This window comes from Harmonia axyridis, chromosome 7, assembly GCF_914767665.1.
Source record: "Harmonia axyridis chromosome 7, icHarAxyr1.1, whole genome shotgun sequence".
Classification (NCBI taxonomy): Eukaryota; Metazoa; Arthropoda; class Insecta; order Coleoptera; family Coccinellidae; genus Harmonia; species Harmonia axyridis.
In genome coordinates this window covers 646131-669241 of record NC_059507.1, presented here as the reverse complement: position 1 = coordinate 669241, position 23111 = coordinate 646131, and the positions used below count along the sequence as shown (strand labels likewise).

Here is a 23111-nt window from a genome sequence, read left to right as displayed (position 1 = left end):
CCTTCTGTAGCGAAGATCGATAAAAATGCGATAAACTGGTATAATCATTTCAAAAAATAGGACTACAAGAAACGCCCTGTATCTCGAAAACAAAACGTTTATAGGACTTTCTTTCTCAAAATTCCACAAGAAATCACTCATTTTCAATTGTCAACCTCCACCCTGTATAGTAAATTTTCAATATTCGCCTCGAATCTCTCAAAATCAATAGACCAAACGAAGAATCCTATTTCACAATTAAACTCCCTCTGATATAAATTAATAATCCACCCCATAATTATCAGATCAAATGGCCAACCGGACACCCTGTATCCAAACATAAACCAATCCACATTACGCCAGATAATGGGATTGAAATGTGATGTATGCCCAATTTGCAATCCATCTCTGAAATTTGTATCTATTCAATCTAGAGCCCTTCGCTTGCAGATTTATAGTTGTCGAAATGAAGAAAAACGTTTTACGTTTCTCCCCTAAATCTTCACGCTAATTCTAAACTCTGGTCCATCAGCATCCCTTACAGATCGCAAAACATCAGTTACAAAATATCAACCGGCAATTTGGCGGCATAAATCAAAAAAAAGATATCTTACACCAAAATTAAGCGAGTTGTGGGAGAGATCAGAAATCGGCCAATGGGGGCTTTGGCGCCTCCCCTCCAGGCGCTATGTGGGCGCCTTCAAAGGATAAAGAGCTATCCTGATAAGAGTTATCCTGAAACACTTGTTGACCAGCGTTGTTCCGTGTTTTGTACAATATCGCGGTATAGGGTTTGCGAGCCATCGAGAGGTGAGTAGATATCCTTGATTTTTCGTCCTTTTGTGTGAGGTTTTCCCCCAGGTTTGAATTTTCGCGAGGGGAAATAGTGCGGTGTTGAAAAAGTGCGACGGAAAGTTGAAATTTTCACTTTGGAACTTTTTTGGAATTGGGTGATTTTTGTGTGTTTCGAATTTTTTATATTTGTAGTTTTACAGAAAATTTTTTCACATGGACTGTCGATGTTTTTATTGCAAATTCTTTTCGGATGAAAATTACGTGAAAATCTTCTTCCAGATCAGTTAAAGCAATATAATAAACTTACAGATAAAATCTGATTTTATAATCGAGTTCCAGTACCTATGAAAATTATTGGAAGATTCTTTGTTTATTTGATTGATTCGGTCTTCACTTGATGGAAATTCATTTTAAATAAATAATAATACACTGCTGATTTCCACAAAATTTTCCACAAAATTTTGTGGAAATCAGCAGTGTATTATTATTTATTCTTTGTTTAGCTATTTCATTTCAGAAATGTTCTATTTCAAGTTCTATTTTTCCAAATTTGAACATAATTCTACAGGGTGTTCCTGAATTGGAGGTACAAGGGAAAATGAGGGATTCCTTGGATAATTTTAAGAAAAAAGTCCTATAAACATAGGCCCATAAAAGGTTTGCTTTCGTGATACAGAGTGTTTCTTGTAGTCCTACTTTCTTGTGATGATTATACTAGTTTATCGGATCTTTATCAATTTTCATTATAGATTGGGTGAATAAGTATCAAAACTTAAAATTAATTCATTCATAACAGTTTACTAACTCCATTTTTATGATTATTTGGATTTTCCTGAGGATTACTTGAGAATTGTTTGAAATTTTTCTCGAAATCGGTAGCAAATGCGACAAAACTACAAAAAACCAAAAAGAATTGTACTAGATCAAAATATTTTAAAATTTTTCTAAACCATTATTGTCCCACCATCCCACCAAAAAATAGTTGAGCACTGTTCCAGAAAAAATATCACCCTGTAGATTTGCATTCAAAATTAGCATATCACATGATGACAACTTTAAATTGGAATATCTATGCCAAATTTAAGAATTATCTTGTGAAAGAAAGATGCTATAATGAAAAAACTTTAACACCCTGTATCTCGAAAACAAAGCGTTTTCGGCCCCATGATAATAGGCCTTTTTTTCTTTAAATGATCCGAGGAATCTTTTATTTTTGTTTGTGTCTCCAATTTAGAAACACCCTGTATATGTCCTTAAATTCAAAAACATTATCGTTAAAAAATTTGTAGAAATTATAAAAAATTATTATTATTATTAAATTATTAAAGATTGCAAGGAACTGATTGAAGAGATCTGATTTCTATAATACAATTCGGTATTTCAGAAATTTTCTATTCAAAATTCTAATTTGCTGAAATGTACGTAATTCTAAACATTTTTCATGTCACTAAGAATATAACATAAGTAAAAATTGTTTTCAAGATCATAATAAACGAATTGACCAAATCCTCTTCAACATTATTAAAATGCAACTTAAATTACCTATTGTTTTTTGGCACAAAATATTCGTTCTATAATTTTCGTAGATTAGCTTTCTGTCAATTCAAAATTTTCACCAGTCCATTGAAAAACATGAATGAACAGCTTCCTCTGCAGTTTCATTAAACCGTGGTTTTATAATGCTTCATAAGAAACATCGAAGTTTGCAAACTTTATTCAAGAATATTTCATACTTTTTGATACCTGTTAGAAACAGACACAGATTAATCTTGTTAATCTGGTAGAGTTCGCTTTTACTTATTTGACATCTCAGCTATGTGAAAATGAATGGAACTGTTAGGTTTATCGTTATATGAGATTTATCCCCACCTCATTAAGGAAAATATGGCATATGCTGACAAATTTTGAACTGAAAATACTTTGAAATTTGAAAAATCATGGGTTCCCTCTGCTATAAGTCCTGTTCTTTTCCCTTTAAAAAACTCAAATTATAATTTAAAATTCAACCAGTTCTTTTGATGTTTCCGAATACGTAGAAAACTAAACTCTAGGTTTTTTTCGAGGTACTTGAGATAATTCTAAGGGAAAGAATATATCAGTAAGAAGATCTTAAGTTATTGCCTCTTCGCCTTCAGTTTCAACCTTTACAAACCCCAAATGAGTTAATATGTCATAAAATGTAAAAAAATACTGAATTAGCAATGTCTTTCATTTTATGTGATAACATGATATTAGGTATTCGACCTGAAACCTACAGTTGCCTTTTCAACTTCAGCTAGGTTGGTAATTTACCGAATTATCTTCTAATTCCAATTACATTTTTTTTTGGAAATGTACATTTAGAACGAATTAGGGCTTTTTATAACAGTGCTGTGCCAATTGCGTCATTAGAGACCACAGAACTGTAAATATATAAAGGGTGTTTTTTTTAGAGCTATAGAACTCTAAATTGCAATAAAACAACGATGGATTATTCGATTGACATGAATTTCATTTATCGGCAAGATAATCTTGTTACATTACAGTTTAAATATGATTTCTGGCATATGACCGCCACGGCTGGCTCGGATGTAGTCCAATCTGGACGTCCAATTTTCGATGACTTTTTCCAACATTTGTGGCCGTATATCGGCAATAACACGGCGAATGTTGTCTTCCAAGTGGTCAAGGGTTTGTGGCTTATTTGCATAGACCAATGACTTTACATAGCCCCACAGAAAGTAGTCTAGCGGTGTTAAATCACAAGATCTTGGAGGCCAATTCACAGGTCCAAAACGTGAAATTAGGCGGTCACCATCACGTGTCTTTCAATAAATCGATTGTGGCACGAGCTGTGTGACTTGTTGCGCCGTCTTGTTGGAACCACAGCTCCTGGACATCATGTTTGTTCAATTCAGGAATGAAAAAGTTAGTAATCATGGCTCTATACCGATCACCATTGACTATAACGTTCTGGCCATCATCGTTTTTGAAGAAGTACGGACCAATGATTTCACCAGCCCATAAAGCGCACCAAACAGTCAGTTTTTCTGGATGTAACGGTGTTTCGACATACACTTGAGGATTAGCTTCACTCCAAATGCGGCAGTTTTGTTTGTTCGCTAAACAAAATTCGCTTATGAAAATCGGGAACAACGGCAATCTCAGAATCATTATTTTCGGAATGAAATTGCACTATTTGCAAGCGTTGTTCAGGCGTGAGTCTATTTATGATGAATTGCCAAACCAAACCGAGAATAAATCACTTGACAGCTGTTGAATCGGTCGCCATCTTGAACAGTAATGTCAACTTAAAGTTATATACCTCGAAAAAAAACACTCTTTAGTACTCGAGATGCTTTTAGTGAATATTGAATTTGGGACACCCTGTACATGTTTTTTCAAGGAAAAATGTTTTTTGATTTGATAGTTATTGGACTTATTGAGTGAAATGTTATTTCTGAGTTTTCATCGGGTTTTTTTCTAAATCTGTTGGTATTTTTGTGAGTACTATCGATAATAATTAAAAAATCTACGCTATTAGGATTTGTATTTCACGTTAACTAACTTTAGTTTTTAAAGATTACAATCAGTCATCTAAATACCGTAAATTGCATAAAAAATCCATTGATACTTCATCCTTTAAATATGTCTTACCGTTAATATTGAAAAAAGAGATTCATCCACCACTTTCGAATCTCTCCACAACCGAGAGCTGAAAGAAACACCATTTTCGGCTAAAAGACAAATTGAAAAAGATCAAACGGTTCCCATCTCACTAACAGTCTTATTGATCCTCGCCTACTATAAAATTCAGCGACATATCGCATTTTCCACCGAGAAGAAAAATAATTGTATAGTGAAAAAGTAGTTTCCACAACTTCCAAACGATTTATTTATTTGTCCAAAGCGCAGTTTTCAGGTCAAGGCGGATGGCATAATTGATACTTCATATATCCTGCATTCGTCCGAAACTACAAAATTCCAAGCGCAACCGAAAAAAAAAAGTGCAAATCCAGCTCCTGAAATGGAGTCTCTGGACTTCGGCCAAAAAGTTCACGGTTTCCGCAACTTTATACTACCGTGACGTTTCAATAAAATTGTCTTGATTCGTTCTCTTCTCAATTACCATTTCCAGAAAATTATATCGTTGACATTAATACAGGGTGGCCATTTGAAAACGAAACAGACGAGATTACAGACGAAATAAAGTTTTTCGATAGAAATGCTCGGACAGGTCGATTTCTGTTTCGAGGGGGACAACTTAAGATGTAGGTTACGGACGCATAGCGCTTCAACCCTTGCTACTACAACCCCCACCCCCAAATTTTGAATAGGGGAGATGGGGTGAGTGATACCTCATTTGAAAGGTATTTTCATACTGATTTCAGCAGAGTAATTGTTTTTTCATTTTATGCATTAGTTCTCGAAATATTCTTAACTAAGTATTTGAAAATGAAGTGGTGTTTTCATGGCACTTGTAGTGTTTTTTGTGAAAAATCGTTTTGAGCTTCAAAACAACCATGACTGTGGCTTCCTTCCTAACTAACTAACGCATGAATATTTCGAGAACTAATGCATAAAATGAAAAAACAATTACTGTGCTGAAATCAGTATAAAAATACCTTCAAATTGAGGTATCACTCACCCCATCTTCCCTATTCAAAAATTGGGGGTGGGGGTTGTAGCAGTAAGGGTTGAAGCGCTATGCGTCCGTAACGTACATCTTAAGTTGTCCCCCTCGAAACAGAAATCGACCTGTCCGAGCATTTCTATCGAAAAACTTTATTTCGTCTGTAATCTCGTCTGTTTCGTTTTCAAATGGCCCAGGGCCGTCGCTAGCCAAATTGCCGCCCTAGGCAAATACCCAATTTGCCGCCCTAACAGTCAACTCTGCAGAATGCAAAAAAATTATTTCGGGTTATCGGGGTCTTCTACCGAAATATGAAAAAGTTGAAGGCGACAGTTTGTAAAATTTTAATTATAACAACATAGAAAAAATATAAACAAAACCAACAAGTTCAAACTTGTACAAAAAATGAAAATCATTTTAGGATTGGTAAGGAACAATAATAGGAATACATAATATGAATGACTAGAACAAAAAATATCTTTCCGGAAAAAATATTCAACGAATTATTCAAAAATTAACTTTTCGATCATTTGAATAAATGATCGAAAAGTTAATTAAGTAAATGTCAAAATTGGCATTTAAGGATTGGTAAAAACGAATAATATGCATGACGAGTATAAATAAACAAATGTAAAGATAGAAATACATAATATAAATGACTAGAAGAAAAATATAAGTACAATATATATATATAATGAGATAAGTTGATTAGTGATACAAATCTAGAAATATTACTCAGAAAATTCAAAGAACTCTTTAGAAATTAACTTTTCGAGCTTTCATTTTTGCAAATTTGCTCACAAGTTCTTTGATATCTAATGATTCTGCCATTTCAGATTCAATGGATAGATAAGCTACATTATTTCAAATTCGAATGCGCCCACCCCCAAAACTAATTAATTTGATAAAAAATCATGTGTGAAATTCTTTGAAATTAAAAAAAAAGTATTCAACACTTTCTTCTTGGAATTCGGATTTCTGAAAAAAATCGAAAATGCCGCCCTCCAATATTTGCCGCCCCGGCAAAATGCCAATTAGGCAGCCTCCAGAGCGGGCCCTGATTCAGTATTTAATTAAGAAAAAGTTCTTCAAGGGGCAATTGAAAGTTCCGGGCGAGGGAAGTATGAGAACGTTTTAGAAAAATATTATCTTGAAATTTTTGTTTTCTCTTTCGGCACCTTACATTTTGAACATGTGAATTTTTGTTCATAAAGTAGAATATCGTAACTGAATCTAAGCGCCCCAATTTTTCTCCAGGGGGCGCCTGGACAGTTTTAGGGCGCACTACTACCACCCCGGAAACGTACCTGAAAGAAACACGGATCATATTTCTTTGGGAACATTATACCTATTTTGAAATAAATGAATATGATTTTTTCTATTAAGTCTATCTCATCATCCGACGCTTCGAACGTAGGTACTTCCAGTGCCGAAAAATGATAATAATAAGGAAATGATGAAAATAAAAAATTATAGAACTTACCTTCAGTAATCTACTTTGAAATCCTTAAATCCAAAGGCAAATCGAAAAATTCAGAATATAACACTCACTTTGCACATACAGTACGATCAAAAAAATATTGTTATATAATGGAACGTGGTATAGAATAAAATAAACTTCTCAGATATGTATTTCTTAGGAAGGATGAGATGGAAATGATGAAGATGAAATGGAAACGTTTCTCGTATATTTTGCATTCATCTGGGAATAGGCATTCTGGTTGAAGAATTGTAGAGAAAAATATCCTCGCTAAAAAGCGATAAAATTGAGCATTGTAGCAAAGAGAAGCCCGACACGCCTGATTAGTACATGTGTTTTTTAGCATCAATATCTCGTAAACAGTAAACAGCTGTGAGAGGGTTTACACGACATCTGGATATTTATGAGTTGTTGTGTATAATGCGGCACCTCTGATAGTTTAAAATGTTGATTAAATTGTCTGTATATTTTCGTGTTGTTTCTAACCGATTTAAATCTCATTTCTTACTTTGAATTTCTACACATATGATTTTTGTTGATCAAGATTGAAATGCCGCCCCAGAATTTTGCCGCCCTAGGCGGTCGCCTCCCCTGCCTACCCCCTAGCGACGGCCCTGAAATGGCCACCCTGTATAGTAGGATGATTCAGTGAATTTCCAACGTAGGTAGAGTTAAAAAGGAGAAATGAACTTCATGTAAGATGTGGATTTCAAGTCAGATGACCGTTTGGATAATTCAGTATTTTCAAACATTTATGTATCATCAACTGTTATGATCCTTTTATATGTTTCTACTTTATGACGAACATAATATCAAACTGAATGGAAAAATTCTTCTGCAGTTTCTAATAATAGATCACCTAGCTACTAATTCATAAAAAGCGTTTTCTAATAAGACGCTTCATTTTGAAACTTTTAGAACTGTCATCTATTGACATTTGAAAAGTAAAAACTACAGTATTACTAACGGGTGTTTTTTCTCGAGGTATATAACATTAAGTTGGCATTACTGTTCAAGATGGCGACTGATTTAACAGCTGTCAAGTGATTTATTCTCAGTTTCGTTTGGCAATTCATCATGAATAGATTCACCCCTGAACAACGCTTGCAAATAGTGCAATTTCATTCCGAAAATAATGGTTCTGAGATTGCCGTTGTTCCCGATTTTCATAAGCGACTTTTGTTTAGCGAACAAACAAAACTGCCGCATTTGGAGTGAAGCTAATCCTCAAGTGTATGTCGAAACACCGTTACATCCAGAAAAACTGACTGTTTGGTACGCTTTATGGGCTGGTGGAATCATTGGTCCGTACTTCTTCAAAAACGATGATGGTCAGAACGTTACAGTCAATGTTGATCGGTATAGAGCCATGATTACTAACTTTTTCATTCCTGAATTGAACAACCATGATGTCCAGGAGCTGTGGTTCCAACAAGATGGCGCAACATGTAACACAGCTCCTGCCACAATCGATTTATTGAAAGACACGTTTGGTGACCGCCTAATTTCACGTTTTGGACCTGTGAATTGGCCTCCAAGATCTTGTGATTTAACACCGCTAGACTACTTTCTGTGGGGCTATATAAAGTCATTGGTCTATGCGGATAAGCCACAAACCCTTGACCATTTGGAAGACAACATTCACAGTGTTATTGCCGATATACGGCCACAAATGTTGGAAAAAGTCATCGACAATTGGACGCCCAGATTGGACTACATCCGAGCCAGCCGTGGCGGTCATATGCCAGAAATCATATTCAAAATGTAATGCCTCAAGATTATCTTGCGGATAAATAAAATTCATGTCAATCGAATAATCCATCGTTGTTTTATTGCAATTTAAAGTTCTATACCTCTAAAAAAAAACACCCTTTATTTTATCCATACACGAAACTCGGTGTTATCCATTTTTAAAACAACAATAAATGTAGCTGCACTCAACCTTCAATATCTCGATCCAGATTCAATGATAAACACACATAATTATTAATATGTATTATTATATTTTCCATTTTGTTTCAATTTTAACTCCTAATTTACAGTATATGTGATAAAATGCTCGTTTCATTCCAATAATTGAACAACAACAGTAGTTTATAGATGCAGACTCAAACTCGATCTGTCATACAAAATCTAATTATTCCAGACCAACAATAAAACAGATGGTAAAACCAAATTTGAATTATTTACATAGATCACTCGTTTCTAGATTGAAAACAACATATACCATATTTCACTTTTATTGATGTGAATTCAATAGTAACACGATTATGTACATAATATTTGAAACTAACACATACTGCAATTCAATTTCATTATTCAATATTCGAGTTATCAAAAACCAGATTAATAAAAAATGTAATTCTTTGGGCAAACACAGATGAATTTCTGTATTTTCAGGTTGGCTCGTTAAAATGATTATGTTTTTCGTTTTATTGTTGTTTTTGTTATGTCACGTTTTGAGGACAGGTATGGAGTTCTTTGAAATCAGAGTTCCAAAGAGATTTCTCAATTAAGAGCAGTTCCATTTGATGGATGTACTGTCAACGTTTGAATTAATTACTAGATACGTTCAACAAATTCGAACATATGTTCGTGAAGAGAGTTAAAAAAATTTGATCCAGATCCAGTTAATTTTTTAATAAAATTGTTTCATGTCCTCAATTGGAGTCTTCGTGATATTTTTTTAGATCAATTCAGTTCATTCATAAACTAGAATGTTTGATTTCTGATTGTGTTTTATTCTATGGCTTTGTTACTTGATAATATTTTCGGTTCGAAGCCCTTTCCATGTGAAATGACAGGCAATCTAGGATCTCCGGAAATGACAGTCGATGTAATCGAACTGCAATCGTAGTTTCATCTGCATGAAGCTGTTATGAAACATGAAATAATTCAAACTGGATCAAAATACCATCAGTATGTGGAAATGATTTCGGAGAAAACGTAGATTGGTGAATGTTTCAGATTAATATTTACTTATATCGACCAGAAACTACGTCAATCTTACATCGACATTATTTGATCTAATCTAATTGAATTAAGTAAAGTTTGAAGTAACATTACCTCATTTATAAAGGGTGTTTTTTTAGAGCTATAGAACTTTAAATTGCAATAAAACAACGATGGATTGTTCGATTGTTATGAATTTTATTTATCCGCAAGATAATCTTGTGGCATTACATTTTAAATATGATTTCTGGCATATGACCGCCACGGCTGGCTCGGATGTAGTCCAATCTGGACGTTCAATTTTCGATGACTTTTTCCAACATTTGTGGCCGTATATCGGCAATAACACGGCGAATGTTGTCCTCCAAATGGTCAAGGGTTTGTGGCTTATCCGCATAGACCAATGACTTTACAAAGCCCCACAGAAAGTAGTCTAGAGGTGTTAAATCACAAGATTTTGGAGGCCAATTCACAGGTCCAAAACGTGAAATTAGGCGGTCATCAAAAGTGTCTTTCAATACATCGATTGTGGGACGAGCTGTGTAACATGTTGCGCCGTCTTGTTGGAACCACAGCTCCTGGACATCATAGTTGTTCAATTCAGGAATGAAAAAGTCAGTAATCATGGCTCTATACAGATCACCATTGACTGTAACGTTCTGGCCATCATCGTACGGACCAATGATTGCACCAGCCCATAAAGCGCACCAAACAGACAGTTTTTCTGGATGTAACGGTATTTCGACATACACTTGAGGATTAGCTTCACTCCAAATGAGGCAGTTTTGTTTGTTGACGTAGCCATTCAACCAGAAGTGCGCTTCATCGCTAATGGACGTAGTGCGCGATACGTATTCCGCACAGAACCATTATTTTCGAAATGAAATTGCACTATTTGCAAGCGTTGTTCAGGCGTGAGTATATTCATGATGAATTACCAAACCAAACTGAGAATGAAGCACTTGACAGCTGTTAAATCGGTCGCCATATTGAACAGTAATGCCAACTTAAAGTTATATACCTCGAAAAAAAACACCCGTTATTAGAAGTGAAGTTTTTCCGATCTTAAGAACCAAACAGTTGCTGGACGAGGTCACTACCTGGATGAGTGACCTTATACATGCAGCTTTCTGGATGTCATGTCGCATATTCCACGGGTTTTCCACCTAAAACATCTATTTTTCATAAACTTATTCGGAAAACAAACTCGACAAGATAGAAATAACAAATAATCTCGTACCGCATAACACAATTTTCTCATACATCCGTATATTCAAGAAGAAAACACACACCTCACTATCCCACAACGAAATAAGATGAATAAAATCCCGATTTTGCTGGTCCAACAGAAAACTAAGTTCCGAATTCCCAAACTCCCCGAGACATAGAGTTTCAATAAACTTCGACCCTTAGGTAGATATTACGAAAAGTTTCAACTTCTCAAAATGGGAGTCATTCTTGATCTGTTGGAAAATTAGTACGTACTGTGTTTGGTGGGATATTTCATTGATAGATGAAAATGTCACTTGGGATTTTCACGAACAGAAAGTTAATGAAATAAGCACATTTCAAATTTTAATTAATACTCAATCTTTGATAGCATACGCGAAGGCAAAACATTATTTCTATGGTACTTCATGAAGACCAATTTTCTTTTTAATAATTTTACCTTCAAGCAATTGAAATTCATGCAACATCCACTTGAATTTACTGAATTTTTGCGATATGTGACAATGGATTAAACATGGCTCCATCATTCTACTCCGGAGTCCAATCGACAGTCAGCTGAGTGGACTGCACACGATAAACGGAATCCAAAGCGATGAAAAACACCACAGTCTGCTGGCAAGGTTATTGCATCAGTATTCTGGGATGTGCAAGGTATAATATTCATTGATTACCTTCAAAAGGGCCAGACCATCAACAGCGATTATTATATAGCGTTATTGGATCGTTTAAAGGATGAAATCGTTAAAAAACGGCCTCATTTGGTTTTGGTTCTTAAAATTTGAAACTCTGTAGTACTCAGAATTAGAGAGATCGGCCAAACATATGTTATATATTCGCAATCAGGGAAGAAAGAGCTAGACAAATATAGAAAAATATACAGGGTGTTCCATTTGAAAAAATGAAGTTGCAATCAATATGTTGCCCACTCTGTATATATTTCGTTTTATGAAATCATTTTAAAAAACACTAGTCGATTTCGTGAATCTTTTGTAGAAAACATTTTTCTGTACCTCTTTCAGTAAAAAAGTTGAAGGGGGGGTCAAATTATGGTGAAAACCCGGTACCTTCAATTTATGAACTTCCTGTATATCCTATAAAAAACTCATCCCTCCTATAAGGAACCACAAATATTCCTTGAACTCAACCACAAAATGACTATGTAAGAACCACCTACTGCATAATATATCCTGTTTGACAGTTCTCCAAAGAAAGTGATGTATTATTTTTAGATATTCATCCACGACAAAGAAATGGCAATCAGAAAATCCTCGACTACTGTTAGGAATATTTGTAAATCGGGCAAGGAAATAGCGATTTCCCATTTTCATTTCTGTCAAGTCTCGGAATCCATGTGTATTAAGAATTAATTTCGAGCCACAGATGTACAAAGATCATGGAATAATGTACTTGCGAGGATTAGAACGGAAGGCTTCAGCGAAATAAGTCAATTATAAACTAGCGAACATCTAAAGAATTGAAGTTAATAAACACCTTATTGGTTGAGGTTAATTACCAATTTCGCTTAGAAAATGGGGTGAAATTACAATGGTGAATCTCTAAAGCTTCACCATTGATTATCCGGTGGAATGGTTACGTTTAAGAACCCTTTTTAGAATGCAATCGCTGCCATATAATGCTAGGAAAATACGATAGTAGGCCATACATCTAGGTCGTTCACTGCGTGTTCAGTAGTTTTTCAGATAATAGTCGATACTCAATAAAAACTAGGCGGAGAGATTTAATGTTTTCAGAAATATGGAGGTAGATATTTTATTCAATTCGGTTTTTTTTTATTTCCACTTGTTCTTGAATTAAATTCTCGAAGATTGTCATTAATCATAAAAGGTAACAAGCCAATTGAAAAGTCTCCAGTCTACCACAGTAAATTTGATTTTATTATTCAACATAGTTGCCTTCGAGGGAGATACAGCGATTATAGCGATCTTCCAACTTTTGGATACCATTTTTGTAGTACGATTTGTCTTTCGCTTCAAAATAGGCCTCAGTTTCGGCGATTACTTCTTCATTGGTGCTAAATTTCTTTCCAGCGAGCATTCTTTTGAGGTCTGAGAACAGTAAAAAGTCGCTGGGGGGCCAGATCTGGAGAAAACGGTGGATGCAGAAGCAATTCGAAGCCCAACTCATGCAATTTTGCCATTGTTTTCATTGATTTGTTACACGGCGCATTGTCTTGATGAAACAGTACCTTTTTATCTCCAAAGGGGCCGTTTTTTAACGATTTCATCCTTTAAGCGGTCCAATAACGCTATATAATAATCGCTGTTGATAGTCTTGCTCTTTTGGAGGCAATCAATGAATATTATACCTTGCGCATACCAGAATACTGATGCCAAAACCTTGCCAGCTGACTGTTGTGTTTTTCCTCGCTTTGGATTCGGTTCATCGTGTGCAGTCCACTCAGCTGACTGTCGATTGGACTCCGGAGTGAAATGATGGAGCCATGTTTCATGCATTGTCCCATATCGACGCAAAAAATCAGGTTTATTGCACTTATTCAGCTTCAAACACTGCTCAGAATCATTAGTTGTTGCTTTTGACCGATTCTGAGCTCACGCAGCACCCATTTTGCACACAGCTTTCTCATGTACAAATATACGTGAATGATATGATGTATACGTTCAGATGATATCTTCACAAAGTCTGCTATCTCGATCAACTTCACTTTACGGTCATTCGAAATTATTTTGTGAACTTTTTTGATTTTTTCATTGGTGACAGCTTCTTTTAGCCGTCCACTGCATTCGCCGTCTTCGGTGCTCATTTCACCACGTTTAAACTTAGCATACCAATCAATGATGGTTGATTTTCCTGGTGCAGACCCCGGAAACTCTTCATCAAGCCAAGATTTTGCTTCAACTGTTTTTTTCCCTTCAATAAGCAATATTTTATCAGCACACGAAATCTCTTTTCAAATAACAAAAGTAGCTACATTCAGAACGCAATATCTCACAAAGTAATGGTAGGACAGCTGTCAAATTTTGACTTGTATCGTTCGAAGGTTGGTACTAACTAAAAATCATATGGATTTAATACTAGCACGGCCATCTGTGCCTCAAACCGGGGACTTCTCAATTGGCCTAATAGCTGGCTATTCAAAATCCTCTTATCGGAAAACCCTTTATGGAATAGCAATTTCGAGCTTTATGCAAAATTCCAGTAGAAAATAGACGAAAAACGAGAAAAGAATGAAGCCAGGAGCTTTACCAAAAATAATGAAAAAAACTCCTAAAATGCGAAGTTAGCACCCACTTTTTCGAAAATGATTTTTTTTTTTTGCATTCGTTAGTAACTCGTTAGTAACTATTTGTAACACAACAATTTTCGTTTGTACCTCGAGGATACTGATAGAATGCTAACTGCTAATTTCGCAATTTAGGAATTTTTTTTTTTCATTATAGATTGGATAACGAACGGAAATTTCTGTGTTACAAACAGTTACTAACGATGGACTTTCTAACTAAATTTTTTTTTTTGGAAAAATCGAAAAAAAACTTGAAGTTAGCACCCCAGTGGAATGCGATGTTTTTCTACCAGTATCCTTGAGGTACAAACGAAAATTTTTGTGTTACAAATAGTTACTAACGAATGCAAAAAAAAAATAATTTATTTTCGAAAAAGTGGGTGCTAACTTCACGGACACCCACTGTATTGATGTAAGCTCATTCGCCATTTCGCAACAGTTCCAATCCGACTCGAAGGGACCATTTTTCATACGATAACCTTGAAGACGCAGCAAGACATAATTAGTCAGTTTTAAGTAGCATTTTCATTCACGCTGCACAGTCTGTTGGTTTTTCCGCTTGCAAAATCACAACCGTTACATATAATCGTTATCATAATGGCTGGAAACTCACTCGAAAATGAATTATCTCAACGCAAAAACCATCCCCCCCTTCATCTCTCATTCAACAACCTCTTTGTTACCGCCAACACCCCCTTCGGGCGTTCCCACCCCCTCGTACATGTTTTAGCCCGGTTTCATTTCCTCCAAATGAAGTGAAAACCTAATTTTCCCCACTGCGGCATTCAATCTTCAAGGGAACAAGACATCCTAAATTTGACATTACGAATATCTTGCGGGACGACCTCAGTAGTTGTTTTTTTTTCGTCTTGGTTATCTTAGGAAACAATAATTCCGAGGAACGGAAAATGTAACTAGGTTAAGACCTCGTTCTGGGGGAATCAAGTACCGGAAAACTCGATGTTTCAAGTTCGAGGTTACGCCAAATGTGCGAAATGACGTAAACACCTCAATTTTCGCTGTGTTAAAGCTTCACTCGCGTGAAAAAATTTGGGGTAAATTGAAGCATCAATTTCATTCTTCACGATGCGAGCATTTGTGGGCTTTGCGGTATGGAGTTCGTTTGAAAGTTGGCGAGAATGGAAATATGTGGATTTTTGACGTTCATAGCGCGGGAAAATTTGAATTTTTAAATCTTGTGAGCGTACAAAACTGAATTGAAATTGAACTGAGCGGGGTAATAGCTGAAATAATAAAGGGGTTTTTTTTTTAGAGCTATAGAACTTTAAGTTGCAATAAAACAACGATGGATTATTCGATTGACATGAATTTTATTTATCCGCAAGATAATCTTGTGGCATCACATTTTAAATATGATTTCTGGCATATGACCGCCACGGCTGGCTCGGATGTAGTCCAATCTGTACGTCCAATTTTCGATTACTTTTTCCAACATTTGTGGCCGTATATCGGCAATAACACGGCGAATGTTGTCTTCCAAATGGTCAAGGGTTTGTGGCTTATCCGCATAGACCAATGACTTTACATAGCCCCACAGAAAATAGTCTGGCGGTGTTAAATCACAAGATCTTGGAGGCCAATTCACAGGTCCAAAACGTGAAATTAGGCTGTCACCAAACGTGTCTTTCAATAAATCGATTGTGGCACTAGCTGTGTGACATGTTGCGCCGTCTTGTTGGAACCACAGCTCCTGGACATCATGGTTGTTCAATTCAGGAATGAAAAAGTTAGTAATTATGGCTCTATACCGATCACCATTGACTGTAACGTTCTGGCAATCATCGTTTTTGAAGAAGTACGGACTAATGATTCCACCAGCCCATAAAGCGCACCAAACAGTCTGTTTTTCTGGATGTAACGGTGTTTCGACATACACTTGAGGATTAGCTTCACTCCAAATGCGGCAGTTTTGTTTGTTCGCTAAACAAAATTCGCTTATGAAAATCGGGAACAACGGCAATCTCAGAACCATTATTTTCGAAATGAAATTGCACTATTTGCAAGCGTTGTTCAGGCGTGAGTCTATTCATGATGAATTGCCAAACCAAACTGAGAATAAATCACTTGACAGCTGTTAAATCGGTCGCCATCTTGAACAGTAATGCCAACTTAAAGTTATATACCTCGAAAAAAAAACACCCTTCACTTCCTTGTTTCAAATGGCACACCCAGTAGATTATTGCATCATTAGGTAGTTTTTTTGACGACAATTTCGGCAATATGCCATACCTTGGGTAAAAACTCAACGGTTCAAGAGTTAATGAGATTGTTATGAAGAAAATGGTAGCGATGAGGACTCACATTTTTCGAATTTTTCTGCAGAAAAAGCTTTTTTCGAAAAAATTGTTTTCCTTTTCGATTCTGTAAATACGCAGTATTATAAAACTGTTTGCGGTTTGGACCAAAAATGTACAGAGTGTTCATAAGAAGATCATGAAGTTGGACAACTCAAATTCATCAAAACTCAAGATTTTCAAATTAGAACCTAAATTTTTTATTATTTCAATCGATTCTACGTCCAAAAATAGTGGGGGTTATTTAAGCAAACCCTATACCTAAAATGAATACTTTAAAAGTTTTCGAGGAAGATCTTCAAATGGGGAAAAACCGTAATTTCCCACTGTGTGGAGTTGTCTGTAACTTCCGGAAAACACAGAAAGAAACTGAAATTCAATGTTTCCATAACTAAATTTGACATTTTAAGAATTGTAATGCATTATTCGTTATTGAAAACTAAACTTCCATCGGATTCCTCCTAAAAAATACTCTTTTTTTCAATATCAAAACGAAACCACTTTTTGGAAAACCCTATAATACATTTCTTACACTAGAAATTCCAAACGCTCAAAAATTAATTTTATCCGATCATTCTAGATTCGCGCGTTTCAATTCCCTTCAACCAATTACGAAAATATTTAGGATGATCTAGTCCTTCAGCAATTTGTTATCACGAATTACAGTGGAAAATGAAGATCAACACAGTGGTAGTAATCGGGTTTACCGTTAATTGAAGTAACGTAATTAAGTCCTTTGATAGTTGAAAAAATCTCTCCCTCTGTTTCAACGAGTCTGAATCAGAAATCATCCGTTTACTTCCGCCATTTTGAAAGTCAACCTTTGCAGTTGTTGAAAAATTCATACCATTAATTTCATTTTTTTTTTTTGGGAAACTGAGTGGGTAGATCAAAATATCACTGAGTGAATAATAGGATTAAATATTCAGTTGGTGTTCAATCAGGTGAATACTGTTAACTTTGGTTTATTAGTTTCATTAATGAAAAATATGTTTTAACAGCTCCTCAACTTTTTAGTTTATATTGTTGAATGTATAGAATTTGAAGATCTTTCTATTGGAAACATTTTGTAAAAACTTGGAATAGTCTCAAATCCATAATTCTGTAGGGAAAATGGTTGCAGCCTCTTTCAGGTACACTACCTTCAATCTCCATATGACAATAATACATGCCGAAAGGGTTTTAAAACAAATATACAAACATAATACTGTAATCTAATCATTTATTTATGTTCTCATCCTGAGTACAAACACACTATTCGAGCTTCACAAAGCTTCTAGCTAGTTTTGACTAGGAACAAATCCTTTCCAGTCAGATTTCATGTACAGGGTGTCCCAAATTCGATGCACACTGGAATCATCTCTAGAACTATCAAACTTAGAGAGAAAATTTTGAAGGATATTTGATCCCTTTTTAGACATAATAAGATATCAGGATGTAAATAATAAATATTCTTGATTCGTTGAAAAGTAACTGTTTCAAATATTTCGTTATATCTTGGTTTCTGTTCGAGATATTCTAAAAAAAATATTTGAAACAGGCATTTTTCAGAAACACCCTGTAACTCGAGAACGAATCAAGATATCTATGATCTGATATCTTATTAATTAGAAAAAAGAGATCGGAGTCCTTGAAGATTTTTTCTCTTATAGTTCTCGAAATGCTTTCAGTGAGCATCGAATTTGGGACACACTGTACATCAAGGAAATGGAAGAAATGAACGATTGATTATTTGTTAGTGATTTTTGGGTTTAATGAAATACACGCGTATTTAGCGACTGAACAGGGTAAAATCGAAGCCCATTATATTGGTCATCTATTTTCAGCTAATTATCTGAAATTATAAACATTCAATGTACCAACCATTATTCCAGAATTTGCATTGTTAACATTATCTTGTTTTTCTATAGAAAATTTGGAAGGTAGGTTAATTAAGTATGCTAAAATATCAAACTAAAATGAAATTCTATAATAAGCCTTCTGTGGTTTCAAAAACGTGAAATATGAGGTATGATGAAACGATAGCTGAAAGATAATTCAATTTGAATTACCTCTCATCGAGATAAAATTGGAAAGCTGACTACACTTTGGAAAATAAAAATATTTAAAGCCATTTTGACAATAATTCAACTAGAAATAAGAATCGAATATTCAAATTTCGCGCTATTTTAGCTGTCACAATGACACATGACAGATCGATAGTTGACATATGCTCTCAAACACTCTAAAATCTGATAGTAATGGTCTAATTTAGTCCCCATAAGCCAATGAAAACCATCTAAGCTCGAATTTCATAATTCTGAATCAGAAATAACGTACAAAATGGGCTCACTATCGATAATCCATTGTTGAAAAGTGTTGGCACTCCTGAATATTGATGAAACGTGAAATGTTGTTGTAAGACCCGACGTAACGTTGTTTCTATAAAAAAAAAATGGACCACAAACGGATTGGTTTACCTAACCTCACTTTGTCCTTGTTTTCAAGGGTTCTCATCATTCGATAGGTCTTTATTCACCTGCTCTTTGAACTTTGAACTATTAAACCCATTCATACATGGTATTATGGAATTAAGATTATAAAATCTTTCCTTAGAAAGTAAAAATTTTCTTCGCTAAGTTTTCGGAAAATTTTATCATTTAATTATCAATTAAATATGTTAATTTATTCAACTCTTCAGTTTCCATGGCAAAGCTAATTCCACCTGTAAACTTAATAAAACTGAAATACTCGAAACGTAAGGCCTCATTCACACTATATTTCCATTCAAATGATAATTTCCATGTCGAGTTCGCCTCTTTCAACCAGGTGTGAACGGAGCTTAACCGATTCAATAACTTAATTCCTAATTGACAGTAACTTCGCCTGCATCCAAGCTCATTTTGGCTGGCTGAATTCCTGCAAAAGATGAGGCCAATTTGAACACGTGATTAACAACTGAAGCACGAAGCCATGTAACAAAATACATTGTCCTGGGTCAATTTCAACTTCAGAGGGACATTTATCTAGGTCTTCTTGCTTATGATTCATATGCCTGCGTATTTTGTTTTCGGGGATTTGTTAGTCATGGCAAAGAAAGAAGCGTTTTCCGAGAAAAATGTTGTTTCTAGGGGAGAATGTGGTCTTTTCGGTTGAAGGAATTCATTTTTATATTGGAGAATAAACGAATATTTAACGGTGTTAAATCAGGAGAGTTTGGTGGCTCCCGAATATTCTAAAAATCTAAATCTCTTCACTGAACAACAATTTGGGACACCCGATACAGTTCTGTGATCTCAATGAGCACAATAGGCCCATGAATGACAATGCTTTCCTCATAACAAAGCTGAGACATCACATTAAGGCCACCTTGTACCCCAAAAAAAAAAAACAAATCAATAAACGAAATTGGAATAAAAGAAAATTAGACAAATATAGGGTGTTTTTTTTCGAGGTATACAAGTTTAAGTTGCCATAACTGTTCAAGATGACGACCGATTTAACAGCTGTCAAGTGATTTATTTTCAGTTTGGTTTGACAATTTACCATGAATAGACTCACGCCTGAACAACGCTTGCAAATAGTGCAATTTCATTTCGGAAATAATAGTTCTGTGCGGAATACGTATCGCGCACTACGTCCATTTTATTTTGTTTAGCGATGTAGCTTACTTCTGGTTGAATGGCTACGTCAACAAACAAAACTGCCGCATTTGGAGTGAAGCTTATCCTCAAGTGTATGTCGAAACACCGTAACATCCAGAAAAACTGAATGTTTGGTGCGCTTTATGGGCTGCTGAAATCATTGGTCCGTACTTCTTCAAAAACGATGATGGCCAGAACGTTACAGTCAATGGTGATCGGTATAGAGCCATGATTACTAACTTTTTCATTCCTGAATTGAACAACCATGATGTCCAGGAGCTGTGGTTCCAACAAGACGGCGCAACATGTCACACAGCTCGTGCCACAATCGATTATTTGAAAGACACGTTTGGTGACCGCCTAATTTCACGTTTTGGAACTGTGAATTGGCCTCCAAGATCTTGTGATTTAACACCGCTAGACTACTTTCTGTGGGGCTATGTAAAGTCATTGGTCTATGCGGATAAGTCACAAACCCTTGACCATTTGGAAGACAACATTCGCCGTGTTATTGTCACAAATGTTGGAAAAAGTCATCGAAAATTGGACGTCCAGATTGGACTACATCCGAGCCAGAAATCATATTTAAAATGTAATGCCTGAAGATTATCTTGCGGATAAATAAATTGCAATTTAAAGTTCTATAACTCTAAAAATAACACCCTTTAGAAGCTCGTTACTCCCATCACAAAAAATTACGCATCTCCAGTCATGAACTTAACATTAACAAGCAGTATTTTCAACACGTCTAGATGGGACAAAAAGTTTTCTATGTATAAAGGATTCCACCAGAGCAGAATCCATACGCCGTAGCTGGGCAACAAACGAATATGAATTCGTGGAAAACTTGTTTTTGTCTCGTGAAAAGTCTACACAGGTCATACATCAACTTTGCCGTAATATGAAGTGTCGTAAAGATCGAAAAAATGGAGACTAACATGTATACAAATTATCCTACAGGCTGGTGCAACTGTTACGCTGATTGGATTGAGCTACCGAGCTATGTTTAATGATTTTTATGGCCGGAATTGGAAGATATTGATGTGAACGAAGTTTATTTTCAACAAGACAGCGTTACGTGCCACACAAGCAGCATAACAATCGCAATTTTGTAAGAAAAGTTTCTTGGGCGTGTTATATCTCGAAGAAGTGATCACAATTGGTCAGGAGGATCTTGTGATTTTATTTTTTTGGACTATGTGAAAGATGAGATCCACAATCGATTCAAGACCTCAAAGTTGTAATCACAGCCGCAAAAGCAGCAATTGATCATGAAAAATTTTATGTCAATAGGGAGTAGTGAACGACTGTAAACTAAAGTTTAATTTTGAAAAATGAAAAGATCCAGAATAATTTCAAAATTAGATTATTGAATGTTTTTTCACAGATAAAAAAAGGGAATAATAAATTCCATAAAGTAATAAACATAGATAGAGGGATTATACGCAATTTTTACATGTCCTAAACATGTTTAGATTACGTTGTCGGATTGTGATATACTCTCAAATCCACAATTTCACTATATCGTTACAAATGTATATTATATTGAATGAAATATATTTATTTGAGTAATTCCCGATTAAATATGCAAATTTGAATATTTGGAATCCGATATTTTTTCTGATTGTCGAATTTCTAATAAGCAGAATATTTATTATTTTCTGTATCTATCTGCTGAAATCCAAGGTTTGCCAACTTTTGCTCTCCTAGTGTCATCGGTTGTTTCACGTCGTTTGGCGCGCTTGAAGTTCATTTCCTGAATTTCTGATATATTTAGGTATTTATTTCAATATATTTTGAGTTAATATGAAACGTTGATTCACTTTGGGACATGAGAAGTGCGTTCTTTGTAGAGAAACTCGCGAATTGAGTGAAATATCGTATCACTGTTATGTTTTAATTTCCGCGCGCTTCATGTCAACTTTGATAGTTCATGTTGGGGACAAAATTTGCTTACTAAAAATGACATATGCTCCCTCTATCTAAGTTTTGAGATAAATTTCGTCCCAATTTGAATATGATTATTCACAATTTGAAGTTGACAAGGTAAAAACACGACAAAATTTTTCTATGCATAAAGGATTCTACCATTGCAGAATTCCCGCTAGAGCTGAGCAACAAACGAATATAAATTCGTGTGAAAACCTGTTTTTGTCCCGTGAAAAGTCCACATAGGTCATACATCAACTTTGCCGTGATATGACGTGTCGTAAAGGTCTAAAAAAATGGGGAGCAACACGTACACAAAGTATCCTACATCAATTACCGAGATTCAGCTCGGCCGTGATTTAGGAAAAGACTTCGCTTGTTGAATGTTTTACGTGCTAAATAAGAAAGTGTGGAGGAGATAAATCGTCAACTGTGTACGTACAAATTGAAGCTGAATATCGGGACCTGACTTGAATTTAATGATTGTGAAATATACCCGCCTGGAGGCCCAGCTGTGAGCCTGACGAAATATACATGGGGGTGGGCCCTTTTTGACGCCGAGATTAAAGTATGACTTTCCTCTAAATTCTGGAGGGGTATCTTGGAATTTTCCCAGGCGGGTTTTTGATACTGGGCGAGGTTTTCAAAATGGGATATGGCAGTATGAAAAATGTTTTCCTATTCATTGAGGGAATCGAACGATCTATCAATGATAAGGTTCTACTCTCTGAAGACGAATCCGTCCTCAAATTTGAATCTGTCCGTCCGTCCTTCCAGAAACATGATAACTTCCAAACGGAAGGACCCTAGAAAATTAAAATATACTGGTTCGGATTCTAATGTCTCGATAACTTCACGAATTCCATCTTTGAGGTATTGAATCGATTGTGGACCTTATATTTCACGTGCCCCCAAAGAATAAAGTCTAAAGGTG

General features: G+C 35.5%; 1 protein-coding gene across 1 annotated transcript in view; it reads left to right on the top strand.

The window, feature by feature from the left end:
- The first annotated feature begins 249 nt into the window (after positions 1–249).
- Positions 250–23111, top strand: part of LOC123683830 (FMRFamide-related peptides type HF-4) — a 29232-nt gene continuing 6370 nt past the window's right edge. The window contains exon 1 of the mRNA XM_045622761.1: positions 250–789. Within this exon, the coding sequence (XP_045478717.1) occupies positions 636–789 (154 nt within the window). The 5' untranslated portion in view covers positions 250–635. The remainder of the gene's footprint in view (positions 790–23111) is intronic.